The sequence below is a fragment of the Rhinolophus ferrumequinum genome, chromosome 10, assembly GCF_004115265.2.
Source record: "Rhinolophus ferrumequinum isolate MPI-CBG mRhiFer1 chromosome 10, mRhiFer1_v1.p, whole genome shotgun sequence".
Classification (NCBI taxonomy): domain Eukaryota; kingdom Metazoa; phylum Chordata; class Mammalia; order Chiroptera; family Rhinolophidae; genus Rhinolophus; species Rhinolophus ferrumequinum.
In genome coordinates, this window is record NC_046293.1 from 6,919,388 (window position 1) to 6,939,745 (window position 20,358).

Here is a 20,358-nt window from a genome sequence, read left to right on the forward strand (position 1 = left end):
ATGACTTAAACGAGTCAAAACTATAAAACTTGGACTGTGGAACTCCAAAGGGTTGAGCACAGACTCTCTCAGGAGTTTGATCATAAATCACTGGAACGGCCACTCCCTGAAAATCACAAAATATTCTGAGACTGAATAGACAGTTTTTCTACCCCCAAAGTTCAGTGTCCTTTAGAAAGACAGTGGATGGGACTAAAGCCATGTACAAGCTTTGACTTTACTTATTATTTATTAACTGTTAAAGAACATTTACATCAATTGTTCTCCATACCACAACTGAGCTAGAGGCATTGTTGAATGATTGGACTCAAAAGGACAGAAAAATGTACTTAGACCATGACTTTATGGTTAAAAGCGGGCCATCCTGTCACAAACAATCTCTGTATTGGTGAAAGGAAGTTCTTCTTTCAGTGAGGAGCAATTATCGATGGCTATAAAAACACCACAGTGGGTAATCCACCCTTATCTACGATACCTTGTCGTTCCCATCTGCTATGTATTTTCATTATAGACAATCACAGATCATCTCTCAACTTTAGAGATCCAAGGAAATGGCCTATATTTGCCTGAGATATAAAACAAGCAGGCTCATTATGAAAATGATTTCCACTTACACCAGGTCTATATTTGTTCCTATCCTTTTTTTTCTCTCTGAAAGTAGCCTGTGAGCAGCCTTTCCAACAGTCTAAGTCTGAAGGGTTGAATGTTTTATACAAAATAATTTGGGATAGAGGAGGAGAAAAATCTGAAAAAAATTGATTGGATATGTATGAGTCATATAATCTCCTAAATATTTTCATTTTAAAATAAAAATGATTTTAAATGCCTATTACATGTGAAATGCTAATCTTTTTAATAAAAATTTAGTTGTAATTTTTAAAACCACTACTATCTGTTTTTAGTGCCCAACATTTTTAGGTTTCTAAACTTTAAAGTTAGTATGATTTCATTAATCTTTTCCTGTGCCTAGAGCTTTTATGTAGTAAACTATTAACATTAAGAATGATGAATGAGAAGTACTTTTGAGAAATATGTTTAATGTAAGATTTTAACAATACTGGAATAATGAAATTTAGAGTTTTGAACATGACAGCCAGCAACTAATTCAAGAAATCAAAAAGCTATAAAGAAAATGATTCTGTGTCCCACAATTATGTAGACTTTGAAGATATAAGAAAGTTCCACTAGCTTAACTGGGTAATTATCTGTAGAATAGAAAATGTTTTATAAAGTAATGAAAAGAATTCAAACATTTTAGAATGTGCATATTCAAATAAGCATTTTCTTTCAAAGAAGTCTTTGTAGGGAACAAGTCCAGTAAATTCCATGATTGTTGGAAACCATTTTGGAATTCTCTTTTAGAAGCTGACTTCAGAAATGGTTTATAAACCATACAAATTTTACAATCATGTATTATTTTGTCTAAAATCAGTATTTTCCAACTTGATCATCTATCTTATTTACCAAATCGGCTCTAAGAAACTTTTGGATACTTCAAAAAATAAAAAGCTTCCAGAGCTGTAGATTTACAAGAATCACTGAGGATAGTTTATAATGTAGTGCAGGCTCTGAAAAGTTCCAGAAAAAGGATCCCAAAACATTGTGAGTTATCATAATTTCACCAGAATTAATGTAGAGAAAGGGCCTATTTTGAGGGGTATGAACTCAACGATGTATATGAATCACCTGAAAATCTTGTTGAAAGGTAGATTTAGTAGGTACCGAGTGTGGGCCTAAGATTTTACATTTCCAATACCTACTATGCATTTGTAATTCTAATATGCATCACCAGGTGACTGTGATGCTGATGAAGCACAGATCGTTCTTTGAGAATATTGCCTCCTTTGGAAGAGTTGGCAAAAGCAGTAAAAAGCAGTGGTCAAAGGTCAACAGGCTCAGTGTTGACCTTCGAAGGCTCAGTGACTTCGAAGAGTGGCCCACGCCAACCTCCACTTTAGAAGGAAATTCTTTCTCTGGGATTTCAAACTAGGACAGTTACAGTCTGTGTGAATGAATAATCTAATAAGATTTGGCCAGTGAATAAACGAAGTCTTTAAAGTAGCTCAGTCTTGTGGAAAAGATTTATGTTCCCTTCTTAGTGCTCAAGAACGCTGCTACAGATGACCATTTTAGGAAACTGGAAACTTTGTCTAAATAGGGAAGGAAGGTCTCAATCCCGATCTGGCCTGTGATTTGACTTCGGCTCCCATCTGTTACCTTTCAGTTTGGGTACCAGATGTTGAAATTCTTCCAGTGTGTAGGCTTCATCCACTCCGGTTAGAGCTATTGCTCCATCAGCGCCAGATCGCGGGCCATCCCACAGTTCTCGGCTGGGATCTCGCCGAGGCACAAAAAGCATGGCCTTGTGTGCTGGTAACTGCTTGCCAGGGAGGCTTTGAAGGACCAGAATGCTATCGGGCTCTTGGAATCCACACAGGTACAGGAAATTGTTGTCTTGGTGGAAAGTGTAGGGGATATCGTTGCTCATGTAGTATGTAGGGTTGGACAGCAGAACGACTGTCTGGTCTGTACCACTTTGCCCTTGAGTTTCCTTGTGGATCACAGACATTAATTTGTGTCTGCGAAGTGCATATTCCACCTGGGATAGTCCCGGAGTCACCTCCCCTAGAAATGACAAACAACAGAGATGCTTTGCATTTCCATAGTGTCAAAGTACTTCAGGTCATTTAATATTAGATGGAGATGCCCAAGTTCATTTCTTCAATTTATACCAAATCTCATCATAGCACACGGGGAATTTGGAAATAACCCAGGTTTAAAATTTATTTCTATTCCATCGCAGAAATTTGGAAGAAAAGATAGTTAAATGTGGTTCTGCCTGAAAACTGGGATCATGACCCCTTTAGATCTCTTCCGGGTTTCTGGTTCATTCTTTTACTTCTTCAATCAAATATTTATTGAGTATTATTATGTGGAAGGCATAATTAAGCATATAATCAAAGTTGTCCCGAAGTTTCAATATATAAGGTGAGGAGAAGGCTTACATTATCTGTGTATGACTTTCCCAAAAGAATGTAAGCTCCATGAAGACAAAGATTTTTGTCTGTTTGTTCAATGTTATATTCCCTGGAGGTAGAATACAACTGGAATATAGTGGACATTTGATAAATATTTATTATCTATAGTTTTTAACATAATAGAGTTTAAGGCCAAAAAGCTTTCCCTGATTTCAATTCCCAACGCATAATAATAACTTTCTAATAGGACTTTTCATTCTCTACCTTGTATTAACAGCGATCTGGGTATAAATAACCCCCTTAAGATCAGGGCCATCTTTGTTATACTCCAAAAACTCTAATATTACCTACTTCCTGGGGCTGCCATGAGAATCAAATTTGATAGAGCATGTGGTTTTTCAGGATTGCAGACTCCCTAGAGAATCTTTTGCAAGTCATGGATTCATTCTGTTTAGGCACATACAAACTTTTGACACAATTTCAAGAGGCTCAGATTCCCGTAAGTCCACTCCAAAAGCCTAGATGAACAGCCTCTGTTATGAAGTGCTATGTATTACTTCTTAATATTAGTACTGTTAGCCTGGCTGCTAGCCCAGTGACGACTGGATGCAGTCTCCCCTTCTGAAATGGAAAACATGCCTGCTTTCACTTTATGTTCCAGAGCAAAAGAACTACTATAACAATCACTCACAAAGGCTGTATCCTTCGGCCCACACTGAGCAATAACAATAGTAAAACACATCGGATGCTTACTATGTGTCTGGTCCTATTATTTACATGTATCAACTCATTTTATCTGTATAATGACTCTATAATGTGGGTTACTATTATTATTCCTTGTGGTAGCCAGTCTCCATATGCAAATATGGAAAGAGAGCCATGAAACATTGCTGTATGAAAGTTACTGGACACAGTAGATATATGATTCCCCACTATTTAAAAAAGAAGAGGAAAAAAATTTGAAAAGAATCAGGTGACTCCAATTTATCTGTCCAGCTTTACTTAGATATAATTTATATACAATACAAGTGACCCACTTAAAGTATATAATTAAATGGTTTTTGCTATATTCACAGAATTGTACAACCATCACGACCATCAATTTTAGAATACATCATCACCCCAAAAGAAACCACATGCCAATTCGTAGTCACTTCCTATTTCCTCCCAATCACCCCCAGCCCTTGGCAACTGCTACCGTGTTTCCCTGAAAATAAGATCTAACCGGAAAATAAGCTCTAGCATGATTTTTCAGGATGACATCCCTTGAACATACGCCCTAACGCGTCCTTTGGAGCAAAAATTAATATAAGACCCAGTCTTATTTTCGGGGAAACATGGTAATCTATTTTGTTTCTATGGATTGGTTCACTGTACAGATTTCATATAAATAAATACAGGCACACAATACGTGGTCATTAGTGACTTAGACAACTTTTTTTTATGATTTCCCCAATTATCCTGAAATTAATTCCTTCTAATGTCTTACATAAATCCAGTATGTTCTTTCCCTATCAACTTACCTACAATGGGACCCTTTCTGAAATTTCTTCTCCTTCCATAACAATTCCACTCCAAAAATCTTAGGCTCAATACATGTTTGTTTTTAGACAATTTTCATTTAAAAGTATTTCCTGATTAGCCCAAATCTTGTTGATTTGTCCCTGTGAGTTGTTTTTAGAGCTAACTATTTCATCTCCTTATATACACACCTACAGTTGTATACACATGTAATCACATCATACTGATCTCTTTCAGTGGTTAAATATTTTCCCCTTTTCCTTTGTTGTTTTGTTCCTCACTCTCCTTCCCTCCTACTCCACATCAGCACCATGGCCATGCTTGTAATCTATTGTGTATCCTTTTCTATTTTTCTCAACACTCAGAAAATCATACATGCATATACCATACACCTGCACTAGCGTTTTACAAAAAGGAGATATTATACACTCTATTCTGTATCTTGCTTTTCTAACAATACCTCATGAAAATCCCTTCCACCAAATCATCTGGCATAGTTTCAATTCATTCTGCTTGATGTCTTCATAATATTTCTTGGGGTGATGTGTCATAACTCATTGAGACATTTCCATACTGGTGGGCATTCATATTATTTTCAGCTTTTTGCTATTATGATAATCCTCTTTGTACTTATATCCTGGTACTTTCATGCCATATATACTGGTGCTTCTATTTCTAGGGGATAGTCCCAGGAGAGAAATTGCTGTTTGAATTTTCTTAGAGCTCATGTTCAGTACACATAACTCAGTTGTTTAATGAATGGACTTGGAACTTTTATTTTTGTTTTACCTACGTATAGTTTACCTCTCCAGCAAATCCTGCAGTTTGCATTCCATTAATAAAATAACTTTTCATTTAACTTTTGTTTATCTACGATAGAAAAAAATTACATTTTTATTAATGAAGTTGGTAAGAAATAAAAGATATAAACAAGAGATAGCCTTATAGGCCAGTTTGAATCAGGCAAAACAACAGAGTTGGGCCTAGAAGAGCTCACATCACATTTCTTTCTTTCGGGATTGAGCTGGCTAAGAGTCCCTCCCCTTGGGCTCTTGAACAGAATACTGAACTCTGTACTAGTGCCGAAGTACAGCTGACCTATTTATCCCCGATAATGATTCATGTTAAGTCTGCAACTCTTACCCAACACTGGAAATTTCCCACATTACCCAAGCAGTAAATACTCTTATAAAAGCAGAGGCTAGTTATATATACTTGGTGGATTATCCGACCTTTCCTTTTTGTCTCTTCATTTTCTCCGTTTTCTGTGCTTTGCTTTTGGTTAGTTCACACCTAAAGTCCATGTAATAAAACTCAATTAAAAATCAATTTATTTTGTGTTTTTCTTTTAATTTTGTAAAGTAAGAAAATTCACAATTTCAATGACCTTAATCTCTCATTTTCTTTAATGAGAGTATACATTTACATATGTTAGAAAATAATTTCTGAAAAAAGGTGTAATTATCTTTTCACAAAATCAAATCAAAGCAGGACTGGAAAACCATCTTTTACATCCTTCAAAGCATTCCTCTTTGCTGAATCCAATTTCCTACGATTGACTGTCTGAGAAATACGTAAAACATGGGCTATATTTTCCCAAACTTAATAATTATCAACACTATGGGGTGATCATTAGCGAAATGCTCCAAGCTTCTGTAATCCCAAAGTGACAAAGAACTCTTGGTCACGACAAAAAAATTATCCAAAGAAAAAGACAGCTTTCTTATCATTTGAAGGAGAAAGAAAAAAAGGGTGATAAAGCGATGAACTTTAATCCTACATGTAAACCTGGCAGTTGTGATGGCCTTTGATCACAGAACTAACCATTACAGTCAATCTGGCCTGAATGTCTTCTGATAAAACTATATCTGAACAGACATTATGGCAACTTTGTCAAACTGTAAAGTATTAAGAAATAAAGTATTTTATCACGTGGAGTCAATTAAGGATAAGAATAGCATTCTAAAAAGCTTATAAACCAATCAAATGCTTATATGTCATAAGCTTACTGTGCAAACAGCAAAGCCTCACAATCAATTCTAAGGGCCTGAAACCAAGAAGAAAAGCTCTCCTGGAACATTTAAGAATTGGGTGTCTCAAGAGGATAAGAAAAATGTTCTTCATATTTATCAGCCAAGAGAGGAAAGTTTCATAAAGACTGAAAATGGATGGAAAAATGCAGGGTTTTGGTACAATCTAGGTATGTATTTTAATTATTTCCTGGACTAACTAGGTTAGGATTTGAATGTGATCTGGTCTGATTTTGAAGCAGCATTCTTGAAAAGAATTGTTTTATATTAGGTAGTTTTTATTGTACGTTAGGAAATAGTTCACAACCCTATTTACTACTACTATGCAGTTGGAAAATGGGGTTAAAGAAAAAGCAAGTAAATGTTTTCTTTCTTTTTTTAAAATGTTTTCTTTATCAAATAAAACATACACTTCTCTGAAAAAATGAAATGATCAATAGTAAAAATAAAACATACACTTCTCTGAAAAAATGAAATGATCAAATAAATAGTAAAAAAAATATTCTACATAGATTATATTTGCATATATTGAGCAAAGCAAGCCGGACAGAAAGAGTACATACTGCATGATTCCACTTACATGAAATTCAAGAACAGGCAAACAATCTGTTGATAGAAACCAGAGCAGTGGTTAAGGGTGGAGGTGGGGAATGACTGGAGGGGGCAGCAGGGAACTTTCTGGGGTGATGGAAATGCTCTATATCTTGACTGGGGTGTGGGTTGTACTGTTGTATGCCTTTGTAAAACTCACTGAATTGCATACTTAAGATCTGTGCAAATTCACTGAAAAAAAGCATATCACTCGCTAAACTTGAAAAAATTTTTACACCAAGACTTCTCCCAGTTGAATTTCTTATCAAAAATATCGTACAAAAAGAGACTAAAAAGTTTCCAGAGAGTATTCTTTGGCACAGGTGTTACATACTGTTTTGTGGTTAAGTGTGGCCTCTGAGTCAGGCTTTTGCGAATTGAAATCCTGCCTTAACAACTTACTGAGTAACCTGGGGAGAGCTACCAACTGCTCTGTGTCTCAGTTTCCTCATCTACAAAATGGAGATAATAATAGCACCCACTTCACAAAATTGTCGGGAGGATTGAATACGTTGATAAAATACTTAGAACAGTAACACTATGTAAGCATTAGTTACAATTATTCCCACAATACAGATTTACACTTGAAGAGGTTGTCATCCAGGTAATCCAAAGCCAGGTAGGACAACCACTATTCCTATCAAAGTAATTATTTACACAGAAGCCCTGAAAGTCTTTGGCTTCCGCACACAACAAGAATGAGTGTCAAATGATTCAGGAGATTTTGTTATTCAGTTCTTTAGAAGATTCCTGATTCTTGAATGGGACTGATTCTTGCTAATCTGTGCCTCAGAGAATTTCTGGATATGAATGAGAAATATGAGTATGCACAAAGGTTACATTTATTTTTAATGTACCAGTATTTAAACCCATGAAAATTATACTTCAAAATTTTCTTTTTCTCCTAGATTAAAAAAGAGAAATAATCGGGCCAGCCCAGTGGCTCAGGTAGTTGGAGCGCTGTGCTCCTAAAGCCGAGGTCGTCAGTTCGATTCCCACATGGGCCGGTGAGCTGCGCCCTCTACAGCTAAGATTGTGAACAACAGCTCTCCCTGGAGCTGGGCTGCCGTGAGCAGCTGGAGGTTGGCGTGAGCTGTGGTGGGCTGCTGTGTGCTGTCACCGGCTACTGTTTGCCACCATGAGCTGCCGGTGGCCAGTGTGAGTGGCCGGCAGCTGGCGCGAGCTGCCGTGAGCTGCTGACTACCGGCGACCGACTGCCTCAAGCTGGGGGGCGCCCAAGGCTCATAATACCAGCACGGTCCAGGGAGCTGTGTCCTACACAACTAGACTAAGAAACAACAGCTTGAACTGGAGCTTGAACTGGAGGGGGTAACGGGGAAGGAAAAAGAAGGGGGGGGGGGAAGAGAAATACTCTATAATTCTGCACTAAATGATAGTTTATGGATTTTCTGTAAGCTAGTTACCAGTATAATGGCACCATGAAATGAGTAGTCAACATGTATTGTACCTATAGACTAAATATATAGGTTTATTCACCTATAAATTTATATCCATAAAGACTGCAGTATTTACTCTGCATCAAAATCTAATTCAGAAGATGAAGACGAGGAAAACGTACAATCAATATGAATATATAGTTATTTTAAAAATTCCACAGGTACACAGGGAGTGAGAAAAGAAGACACATTATTTATAAAAACAGGTAGGCCTTAAACTGAAATTTAAAAACTCTAAATACAAAACTTGTGTAGCCTGTTACTGGGCTTATCAAGTGTAATCTACAAAAAGGTGTTTTGAAATGGTTAAATACATGTAAAGTCATCATTCAGTAAATGTTTGATGGTGGTGATGATAAAGATGTGAATGAATTTAAGAACCTTGTATATGGGGATGACGACACCTGAGCGGCATGGGAAAGGCACACTCTGCTTCAAAACGTGGCTTGTGGCCCCAACATTTGGTTTGTCCCCCTAAGTCACTAGGCATTTCATGCACCCAGCTAAATAAATACCCCTCAGGCCGTTGGGACGCATCAGAAACACCCAGGGAGTTCTTCGAAACATGTGGCCCAAGATCTTCCCTTGAGATTCTTATTCAGCAAGTCTATGGGATTCTGGCATAGATGTCTATTCTGAAACAGCTCACCCAGTGGTCTAGGCAGATTCAAACCACTTTTGATTTCTGTCACTTCTTGGACATATATCTTAATCTTTTTTTTTTTTTTTTTTTAAAGCAAGGCTACGTTTATGTAAGCAGAAGAGAGACAACGGGCGGGTTACTCTATAGAGCAGCCCTGTTTCTGCTGGGTAAAAGCAAAGCAAGGATCAGTTTCTATTTTCATTTTTTAAAAAGTATAAAAATCTCCCCCTACCAAAGTAAATCTTGATCTTTTAGATATTATTAAAGTCAACGATGTTTGACACAACTTAAAAAAAAAAACAAAAAACACTCCTTGCTCAACGCAGAACTACAACCAAATTATCATTGAAAGATGGATACCTAACTGATTTTGAAAAACCCTAGGAGGACCTGGAGGAGTCAATCTAACTATTTCCATCTAAAGCAGTAGTAGCACAACTAGAACAGAATTTCTTTATGCTCCATGTTATTCTGCTGAATGTTTTCCAAGTTATAGTTGTTTCAGGAAACTTGGGTAGGTATGGACAAGAGAAATCCAGGGGAAACAGCTCCCAAAAATTCAGAAGGAGCTGATGCAGTAATTCCACTTCTAAGAATTTGTTTTAAGGAAATAATTGATCACAGTGTGTACATACACACACACACACACACACACACACTCAATTTATTCATATAAAAAAATAAGTCTGGAAAGATACATATACCAAAATCTCAATAGTGGTTTTCTCTGAGTGATATGGGATTATGAGTAATTAAAAAAATATATATGCTTATGAGTATTCTCTAACTTTTTTATTATATAGAACTTGTATAATAATTAGGAAAAGGATTGAAATATTTTCCAAAAGTTTTAAGTACTGGCAAGTATTGGGAAAATAATTATGTTAACCATGAAACCTTTTGGAGCTAACCGAGTATAGATGACATAATTTTGTACCCCAAACTAACAAACTGGCTCTATAGAAGAGGTTTTTAAAAACGTATTACATGCCTTTTAATATAATTTACTCTTCCTTCACCCCACAATCATTTTAACACGTCCTATGTTTTGCATCTCTACATGGAGAAAGACAAATGATTAATACTTTGGATACTTATATAGCTTTTGCCTCTAAAAACTATACCTGACAGTTTCTTTAACATTGATAATTGTTTTAAAATTTTATCTACTTCTATCCCTTCTCACTCACCCCAATGTCCAAAACATTATGTCTAAGCGAGTAAAAATAAGGACGGGCATCCCATTTCCCCCATCACTGATATTAACACACATATATGTGTATAAACATGTATGTATATATTTATTTACATTCTTTTTTCATATTTACATACATTTACATGCTTTTCTTATATTGTTAACATGCACATAACATATAGAGCAAACAGTCTATATACAGAGGGCGTCATCTTGACAACATGATTACTAGTTTCAAGGCCTAGAAAATGCAGCTCACCATTTAAAAGTATCTCACCACAAGAAATCAATAATTTTCAAAGCTGGTAAAACTGACTATCAATTCTAATTAAAAAAAAAAAATCAATGCTATAGGTAGGTTGACAGGGTAAAGAAATACTTAATACCAACTGGATTGCTCTTAAGCTTACCTTACAGCTTTGAAAAACTCTGATTTCTTGTGTGTTTCAGTGGTGAGCTGCATTTCCTGAGTGTCAGTCGACCTTCCAGCAGGAATTCCAGTCTGATGAAGAATCAGCAAAAGGCAGCCCTCACTGAGAGACACACTGGTATCGCTCACTGAGTGGAGACAGTGAAAGAGTAACGTATTTCTAAAGGCAATTTAGATTATTAATATAAATGCTTACATAGAAAATACAGATTTAACTTCTCGTGGCAGAAGCAACAATTAATTGCTCTCGAAAACCTTACTGGTTTTTCTACAATGCATTTGGCTTTATTTTACCTCCCTCTTTGGAATGACATGCATTCACCATATCTCATCCCTTAACTGCCTTTTTAAAAAAACAAAATAAAACAAAAATCTTTAGGCATGAATTTGAGTGATAGCGATGACACATCTTGGAGAAGCAATGCTGCAATATTACAGCAGAAAAAAAATTAGTGAGGCAAACCTTTATTAATTGTAAAAATTAGTGAACATTTATCTGTTTTTTGCTATCACTTCTCAAAGCTGTGACAATCAGATCCGAAAATCTTGATAATCTATACAGAAATATTTTTGGTAAACATAATTTTGAAATGAGTATTTCACACTTTCAAGAAAAACATGTTTTCTAAAATGTTAAAACACCGTAGTTCACTAGGCATCAATAGTGAGAAAATTGTCTTAGAAAGTAACAGAACTTTTCTCTAAAAACATCTTAAATACATACTTTTTACTGCTACTTCTGAATTGTAAGGCTTATCACGATATTTATGGCTATAGATGGTGCTGTCAGTAGAGTCCCAGTAGCCACATGTAGCTATTTAAGTTTAAATTATTTAAAACAAAAAGTTTAGGTTCTCAGTTGCACTAGCAACATAATAAGTATACAACAGCAACTGTGGCTAGTGGCTGCTATGTTGCACAGCACAGATGTAGACCATTTCCATTGTCGCAAAAAAGTTTTACTGGATAGTAGAGTTCTAGATAAAGCACTGAAAGAGGGAGACAGCTATTACAGCTCAAAGGCCTTACCTGGTCTGAGGAGGTGCGGGTGTGTAAAGGGGCTGGGCTGGCCCAAGTATCGGTTTGGGATTCTCCTCTCTGGGATGGGCTGCAAGGAGTACCTTCGCTGTGAACATGATACGCATCCTGAAGAAAAAATAAAGATGAAATGGAACAACGAATCTAGAAGGTGCTCACAGAAGGTCTACATTTATCTATCTCCAGCAGTTGGATGCTTTAGAAAAATGCCAATCAGTTTCACCTTCCGTATTTATATGGCCCTTCCTCTGGACCAGTCAGAGCCTGTGTAGGACCCTAGAAATACAGAAAGGACCTCATCTTTACCCTTAGCAACTCTCGTCTACTATGGTATAATAGAGGTATATACGCACACAGTATGACTAAGGTATAAATAAGGAGCTATGGGAACAGGAGGAAGGCAACAAAAAAAAGGTGGGATGGGGTATTTCACAGTGGTAGTATGAAGCTGTGTCCTAAAATTCAGATAAAGAGAATCAACATTTTCATTAAGAATTATGTGAAGTGTAAGAAAATATGCACATGCTATCTCCTTAAATCTTGTTGTTGTTTTTTAGTAAATTTTATTGGGAAATAGTGTATTTCTCCAGGGCCCATCAGCTCCAAGTCATTGTCCTTCAATCTAGTTGTGGAGTGTGCAGCTCAGCTCCAAGTCTAGTTGCCGTTTTCAATCTTAGTTGCAGGGGGCACAGCCCACCATCCCATGCGCGAATTGAACCGGCAACCTTGTTGTTGAGAGCTCGCGCTCCAACCAACTGAGCCATCCGGCCACCCCTACAGCAGCTCAGTGTCTTCAATCTAGTTGTGGAGGGCGCAGCTCATTGGCCCATGTGGGAATCAAATCAGCAACCCTGTTTTTCAGAGCTCGCGCTCTAACCAACTGAGCCACGAGGCCGCTCTAAATCTTGGAATCTTAGTAAAATAATGAGTGAAAAATGCTTACTAATGGCAGACAGTAAACACTATTATTAGCATTCATTCAACAAAGATTGAGTGTGTGATTAGTAAGAACACACGCTGGGAAAGCCACAGGAATAAGACAAGAGCATCTGCTCTGGTCTTCGAGAATATACAGGCACACCTTGTTTTACTGCACTTTGCTTTCCTGTGCTTTGCAGAAATTGCTGTACCAGAAGAGATGTGTGACACGGAGTCTTTCTGTTGTGATCACAAAATACGGTGAATGCTGCTGCCAAATGCCATCCAATAGAAAGGCAGGGATCTTCAATATTGAAGCGGCACATCAAACCTTAGTAACAGTGTGTGACAAGTTTCAACTTGTTCGGTACAGTCAGTTGGGTGTGAGCTATGGTTGAGAGAAGGTGTGTTTTAAAGTATGCCATAAATCATCCGCCATCATGACAGCACTCCGTGTCACACATTGCTTCTGGTACGGCAATTTCTGTCAAATAAAAACGTTACGGTGTGTTCTCATCCACCTTATTCACCAATCTGGCCCTGTGTGACTTCTGGCTCTTTCCCAAAGTCAAAATGACCATGAAAGGTAAACGTTTTGAATCAATTCAGGACATCGAGGCAGCCACAACAGTGCAACTAAGGACACTCACGAAAGAGGACTTCCAGAACTGGTTCAGAAAGTGGCAAGAATGATGGGATAAGTGTGTTCGAAGTGAGGGGGAGTATTTTGAGGGGGATTAATGGCAATGTGTCTTTTACTGTAATAAATTTTATTTATCTAAACATTCACCATATTGTTTGATCACACCTTGTATCTATTAATATGCCCTTCTTTAAACAAATAGTAGCATTCTATATTTAAGATACTATTACTTTCCATTTAAAGATGAGAAAAAAGATATACAGAAAGGTTAAGAAACTTGCCCACGATGAAGAAATACTATAACAGAACTAAGATTTGAACAACAATCTGTAGAGCCTATAACCATTAGATTACACTGTCTACAGTACCATTTCATCAGTAAAATAATTGAATGTAAAAAATTAACCAATTTTTTAATGTTCAGATGAAACAATACTAGAATACTCAATCTTTCTATTTTGGACCATTTCCAATCAGAGGAAGCTAAACTCTTAACAAATGCAATGTAAAAAAACCAAAAAGAACTTTCACATGAGACATGAATTGAGATGTTTATTATCAGTAAATTAAAAAAAAAAAGAAAGTCCTGATAGCTTTTTACCTACATTCAAGTACACAGGACTTTGCCCAAGGTCATATACCAGTAGCCCGCTCTTATCTGTGATTTCAGTTACCTATGGTCCGAAAACATTAAATGGAAAAATTCAAGAAATAAACAATTCATGTTTTAAATTGCATGCTGTTCTGAGTAGCGTGATGAAATCTCGTGCCATCCTGCTCTGCCCTGCCCAGGTTGTGAATCATCCCTTGCCCAGCATAGTCACTTAAGGAGCCACCTTGGTTAATCAGACCCACTGCAACATATCGCAGTGCTTGTGTTCAAGTTACCCTTACTTTACTTAATACCATGTTCAAATTTTTATTACAGTATAATTGTTCTATTGTTAATCTCTTACCGTGCCTCATTTATAAATTAAGCTTTTATCACAGGTATGTATGTATAGGAAAATCACAGTATATACAGGGTTCTGCAATATTCAGTCTCAAACATCCACTGGGGGTCTTGGAATGTATCCCTCTTGAATACGGGAGGGGTGGCATTACTGTAATTAGTAGCAAACTGGTATATCCGGTCCTACTTCTAAAATATCCAATTCAATTCAAAGGAGAGCCATTTCCTTAGTTTAGATCCTCAATTCACCTGGTCTTCTTCAATTGTCTCCTAGTTGGTCTGCTTGTCTTGGGACCATCTCTCTTCAATTCATTCTCTCTATAGGCTACCCTTTTTCCAAAGTGATCCCTTTACTCCTTTGTCTCAATCTCTTCAAAGGCATTATCAATCAAATCAGGTTTAAAATTCCAGGATCTGTCCTTAACTTTCCAGCTCCCCACACAATGCTTAGAATTTTCTTTCAGAATATATGTTTCATTATTCTAGCTTAGCACCCTTCTTGATTGGGCCCCTGCTCACTCTTCTGGCCTAATCCTCAAAAAACATATTGAAGCCATACTAAACTACTGGAAGAACCCCAGCTAATGTCTGTATAGTAACAGCATGGCCTGCAAAAATGCAGTTCTCTTGGGCTATAATGGCCTTTGCCTGGTTCTGTGATTACCCAACTTCTCAAAAATTGGCTCCAACATGACTTAATCTGGGAAGGCTTCTCTTGTTAACTTCCCACCCCTATTGGCTCTGATGCAAACGCCCCTCCTCAGGGCTTCTGTACTTAACTCTATCTTAATACCTACTACACTTACATAATTGCTAATTGTGGGGAAAATTTTAGAAAAATTGGCCTTCATTGGCTGATGTGAGGTTTTGTCTGTTAGCTCTTTGTTCCCTCACATGAAAGACTGCATATGAGGTGATGGTCACCTTAGGTCAGCTTTTTGTTCCCTCACGAGACCGCATGTGAGGTGATGGTTAGCTTTTTGTTCCTTTGTTCCCTCATATGAGAGACTCATATGTTCCCTCATATGTTCATATGTTCCCTCATATGATGGGTTCCCTCACATGAGACTACATGTGAAGTGCTGATTAGCTTTTTGTTCCTTTGTTCCCCCACATGAGAGACTGCATGGGAGGTGCTGGTTAGCTTTTTGTTCCCTCACATGGGGTGATGGTTAGCTTAGGGTTAAGAAAATTTCTCCCTTGTCTCATTCCCAGGAGAGATATAGAATGTTGCTTTCTGTCTGTATTGCCCGCATAAGATGAGGTGAAGAAGTAACGAAGTTATATCAGAATGACGTGACAGGCATGTTGCCAGGCTTTGGAAGGCCTTGGGCCGATGGTCCCAGGCAAGAACACTAAGTATTGTTTGTCCAAATGAACTGGCCCTTCAGGCGGATAAGCAATATTCTTATCACAGTAATTGCTGAACTCTCCTGGAAGTGGCCATTCCTGGAGCGGGAGGCAAGAACAAGGAGCTTGGCTCTAAGGTACATCTGAAAAAATATATCAGACAGACCTCAGTTGGCAGTGTAAATTTCGTCACCCGTCCTTGATGATTCTTCATTTTAGCATGCTTGGGAACTAGCAAGCAGCAGTGGGAGATGCCTCAGCTTTCCCAGCTGTAGACCTGGCAAGGTTTTGATTCCTGACTGTTCCAGTGGTGTTTTCCCATGGTTTGGTGAGCTTCTTTGGCATATCATTGTGTGTGTGTGTGTGTGTGTGTGTATACACACACACACAAATATATATATGTCATAACCACCTTTACTTTGTCATTAGCATATTCTATTAATTGCCTTTGTCTTTTGCTATTGCATATTGCTAAATAAATTAGTCCCACTCTAGCATGTGCTCCTCTTTCTTTTCCCTGCTCGTCATTACACTAATTTAGTTTGCCAGTCTACTACAAACTTTTGGAAGGCAGGGGTGATTTGCTATTTGACTTCATCTCCCCAGTGATTAGACTTGGGATATAGTTTGAAGGTCAAAAGCCAGTAAGTCTGGCTTCTGATTAGATGCAGGGAGTAAACAGGGAAATTAAGGATTCTTAGGTTTTGGGCTTCAACAAGTGGGTGGATGGTATTTATATCATTAAATGCAATGGAAAAGATTGAGATAATTATTGGATATTCCAATGGAGAGGTCAAATAGGCAGTCTTAAGTTTAGAGGGGAAAAGTATAATGTTAGATATATAAATGAAGGTGTCATAAGAATATAGATGGTATCTAAAGGCCTGGGACTGGATATTACCCAGGGAGATGGTGTGGATAAAGTCCAGGTACTGTACTATTTTAGTGTGAGAAGGAAAAGCACAGGAGAAAGGAAGAAAACTAGAAGAATGTGGTATCTGGGAAGCTAGACAAGTGTTTCAAAAATGGGGAAGTGCTCAGCTGCATCAAGTGAAATATGCTAATATGAGGAGGCAAAAAGACAACTAGATTTGGCACCGTGGATGTCACTGGAGGCCCTGCCGAGAATAATTTTAGTAGAGTATAGAAGATAGCAGCCAAAATGGGTGAAGATTGTCAAAAGGTACAAATGTCCAATAATGAGATAAATAAGTTCTGGGGATGTAATGTACAGCATGGTGACTGTATGTAGCAATCTGTGTTGCATATTTGCAAGTGGCTAAAAGAGTAAATCTTAAAAGTTCTTATCATGAGAAAAAAATTTGTAATTATGTGAGGTGATAGATACAAACAACTGATTTTGGTAATCACTTCACAATATATATATATATTAAATCATTATGTCATACACTTCAAACATATACAATGTTATATGCCAATTATATTGCAATAAAACTGGAAAAAAGAAAAGCGAAAGAAGATCAAAGCTAGATTGGGAGGGTGCCAAGGAAAGAATGGGATGGAAGAAAGCACAGACGTCAAGTAGAGACAATGAATTTGAGAAATTTTATTGTGAAGGGATCAGAGAAAAATGGCACAGCAGCTGGAAGGGGCGAGGGATCAAAGGAGGGGGAATAATGACAGAAGCAAATCCTTGTGTTATACTTTCACTCTATTGAACTTAGATTTTCGATGTTTTTCCAACTATATGAATTCCTTGAGAGCAGCATTTTCTATTTTCTAACTCCTCTTTGTATCATAGGTTCTCAATACATGTTTGTGAAATGTCTAGATCCTAAACTCTTAAGTTCTGGCCCAAGAAATGAGATATAGTGGAAAGAGCAGAATTTGGAATCAGACAGACTCAAGTTTAAATATTAGATTTTTTGCTAACAAGCTACGTAGCCTTAGAAAAATTACTTTATCTAACATAATATTAAGAACAGGTCTTATATTAATTTTTGCTCCAAAAGACGCATTAGAGCTGATTGTCTGGCTAGGTCTTATTCTCGGGGAAACAGGGTACACCTCCCAGTCTGCTTCCCACAATACTTGAAATGAACGCTAACTTTATTTGTAATAGCTCAAAACTGGAAAAACCCCACAATATCTAATCCACATCGCAGCAGCCACTGTCCTGGGTCATCACATGGCTGACTCTGTCATCAAGGTCTCAGCTCTAATGTCGTCTCTTCAGAGGTCTTCTAAAACCAACCTAAGGTAGCTCTCTGCCCTCGTCACACTACTTTTTTTTGAGCACATATCACATTATCTCCAATGATTTTTATTTATTCTTTGTACTCCATTATAATGTAAACACCATGAAAACTGGCATTTCTTTGTTCAAGACTGTTATCTATCACCAGTGGCTAAAACTGCCTTGCACAAAGCAGGCATTCAATAATTATATATTGGAGACACAAATGCACAATTTTCAAACTCTTTAAGTATATATTTTATAGTAGTAAACTTGAAGTGGGCAAAGATACCGTCATCCCAAATGACTCAGCACAGGCACACAGAAAGCTTGTATAGTTAGGGTACTTCTCCAGGAAGCCTTCCCTGACACCCCACTTCTGGGGTAGGTATTTCTCATGATTGCAGTGCTCCCCCGATCATAGCCTTTATTATACTATAATTGAGTTACTTGTTTGTATCTCCTACTGAACTGTAAGTCTCTTGACTAACACAAATATGTCAACTGTTGGAATATTTTGAATCCTCATCACGAATTCTTCCTTTTTCCAAACCAAAACATGGAAGAACTGGGAAGTAACTTATTAAGGCTCAGTAACCTGGAGGTCATACTATGCAAATGGCATAAGGTGGCCATCAACAACAGGTCCCACTGGTTTACAAGGTATTTGTTGAGGCTGCCAGAGAATACAGGGGAAACAGTCCAGAGGGTTCAGAATGGTCTGGTATGACTCTGGACCGGCTCCATTTGGAAGATCCGGTCCCTAGCCCAACCCTAGAACGACACCATAATGCAGCCCTCTCTGACATAAGCTTGTAACTCTGCTTACCACACAACCAGGATCCTAGGATCTCTTAGCAGTGCTCCCCAGTAATCACATTGTCTCCAATGTAAAAATGCGCCTCTTTGCAGTCACTCTACCATCACCAGCACAGCCTGAGCTGAGAGGAAGCTGTGGTTCTCACTACCCAGAGCACCCCTTTCCAACAAAACATGGTGGGTTACTATGAAGATCTAGGAGTGCAGAGATTTGGTTCATGTGAGGACATTAAAAAGGCTTATCATAAAGGAGCGCTTAAATGGCACCCTGATGAAAATCCAGAAGATAAAGAAGAGGCCGAGAGAAAATTAAGTAGCTGAGGCATATGAGGTATTATCAAATGATGAAAAACGGGACATTTATGATAAATGTGGCAAAGGATTAAATGGCAGAGATGGAAGTAATTTTGATGATTCTTTTGAGTATGGCTTCACATTCTGTAAGCCAGATGATGTCTTTAAAAAATTTGGGGGTAAAAGGGACTCATTTTCATTTCATTTATTTGAAGACTCACTCGAGGACATTTTAAATAGTCCAAGAAATTCCTATGAAAGCAGAAAAAAGAGGGGCAAGATCCTTTTTCTCTACCTACAGTGACTATCCTGCTTTTGAGAAATTTTCTTCATATGATACAAGATATACACCATACAGTTCACTGGGCCAGGAGGGCCTTCATTCCTTCTCTTCCTTGGCATTTGATGACAGTGGGATGGCCAACTACATATCTTTTACAACTTCAGGTAAAATTGTTAATCGCAGAAATACCAATACAAACAGAATTATTGAGAATGATGAGGAGAAGTTGAAGATGATGGTGAGTTGAAGTCCTTCCTGATAAATGGTATGGCAGATGAAGAGGACTCTGCAGAAGAACGCAGTTGGAGAAGACAGTCATTCAACAATTATTCACCAAAGTCCTACAGCCCTAAACACGTATCTGAATATACTTTTGTGGACAATGATGAGCCAGCTGGGTCACCAGCAACAGGGATCCCTCTATTTTCTCAGAAGGATCAAAGAAGGTGGTAAAAGAGGAGAAAAAAGAAACATAAAGAGGTGTATAAGAAGTCAACCAAAAGGAATCGTTAAATTGACTTTTCAAACACATTATGTTCACGTAACATTTGAACGTGACTCTTTGTGTTTTGGTTAATCACAGCTGTGCGGATAACGTGTTTATGACTATATACTAAGATTATGTTTTTAACATGTTTAGCAGGATTGTGGACATCTGGTCAGTGGTTGTATGGATTAGGTATGTCAGAAAAAGATGAGTTTGTGGTGACGGTGATGTTAAGAATTTGGAAAACGGCAAAGATCGTTTTACTTTTGTTTTTGAGCTAAATATTTACGTAACATAGGTTTTTTAGTAGCATTTATGATCTATTTCATTCTTTTTCTCTAATTAAAACTACTATACAAACTTCTGAAATATGTATAGCCTTAGGAACTAAAAATATATTAAGATATACAGGTTTAGATTATATAATTATTCATGAAATGACTTTTTTTTCCAATAGAGGCAGAACATTTGACACATAATTTAAAGACTCTATAAATTAAAAATTAAAGTATAAAAGTATTTTCTTTTAATT

The 20,358-nt window shown here is 37.5% G+C and overlaps 2 protein-coding genes across 5 annotated transcripts in view; one reads left to right on the forward strand and one right to left on the reverse strand.

The window, feature by feature from the left end:
* Window positions 1–12,530, reverse strand: part of XPNPEP3 (X-prolyl aminopeptidase 3) — a 39,874-nt gene extending 27,344 nt beyond the window's left edge. For 3 of the 4 annotated variants that reach the window (XM_033116063.1, XM_033116064.1, XM_033116062.1), the window contains exons 1-2: window positions 10,826–10,962; window positions 2,218–2,625 (exon numbers count right to left, since the gene is read on the reverse strand). In XM_033116063.1, coding sequence (XP_032971954.1) covers window positions 2,218–2,569 — 352 coding nt within the window. In that variant the 5' untranslated portion in view covers window positions 2,570–2,625; window positions 10,826–10,962. Of the gene's footprint in view, window positions 1–2,217; window positions 2,626–10,825; window positions 10,963–11,874 lie in introns of those variants that run through there. The other variant, XM_033116060.1, reaches the window with a different exon arrangement.
* Window positions 12,531–16,161: 3,631 nt separating this feature from the next.
* DNAJB7 (DnaJ heat shock protein family (Hsp40) member B7) lies at window positions 16,162–20,232 on the forward strand. Its single transcript, XM_033116066.1, is given in 4 exon segments — window positions 16,162–19,073; window positions 19,075–19,306; window positions 19,308–19,557; window positions 19,560–20,232. Coding segments are annotated over 4 exon segments (852 nt in total). The 5' UTR covers window positions 16,162–18,936; the 3' UTR covers window positions 19,793–20,232.
* Window positions 20,233–20,358: the final 126 nt, after the last annotated feature.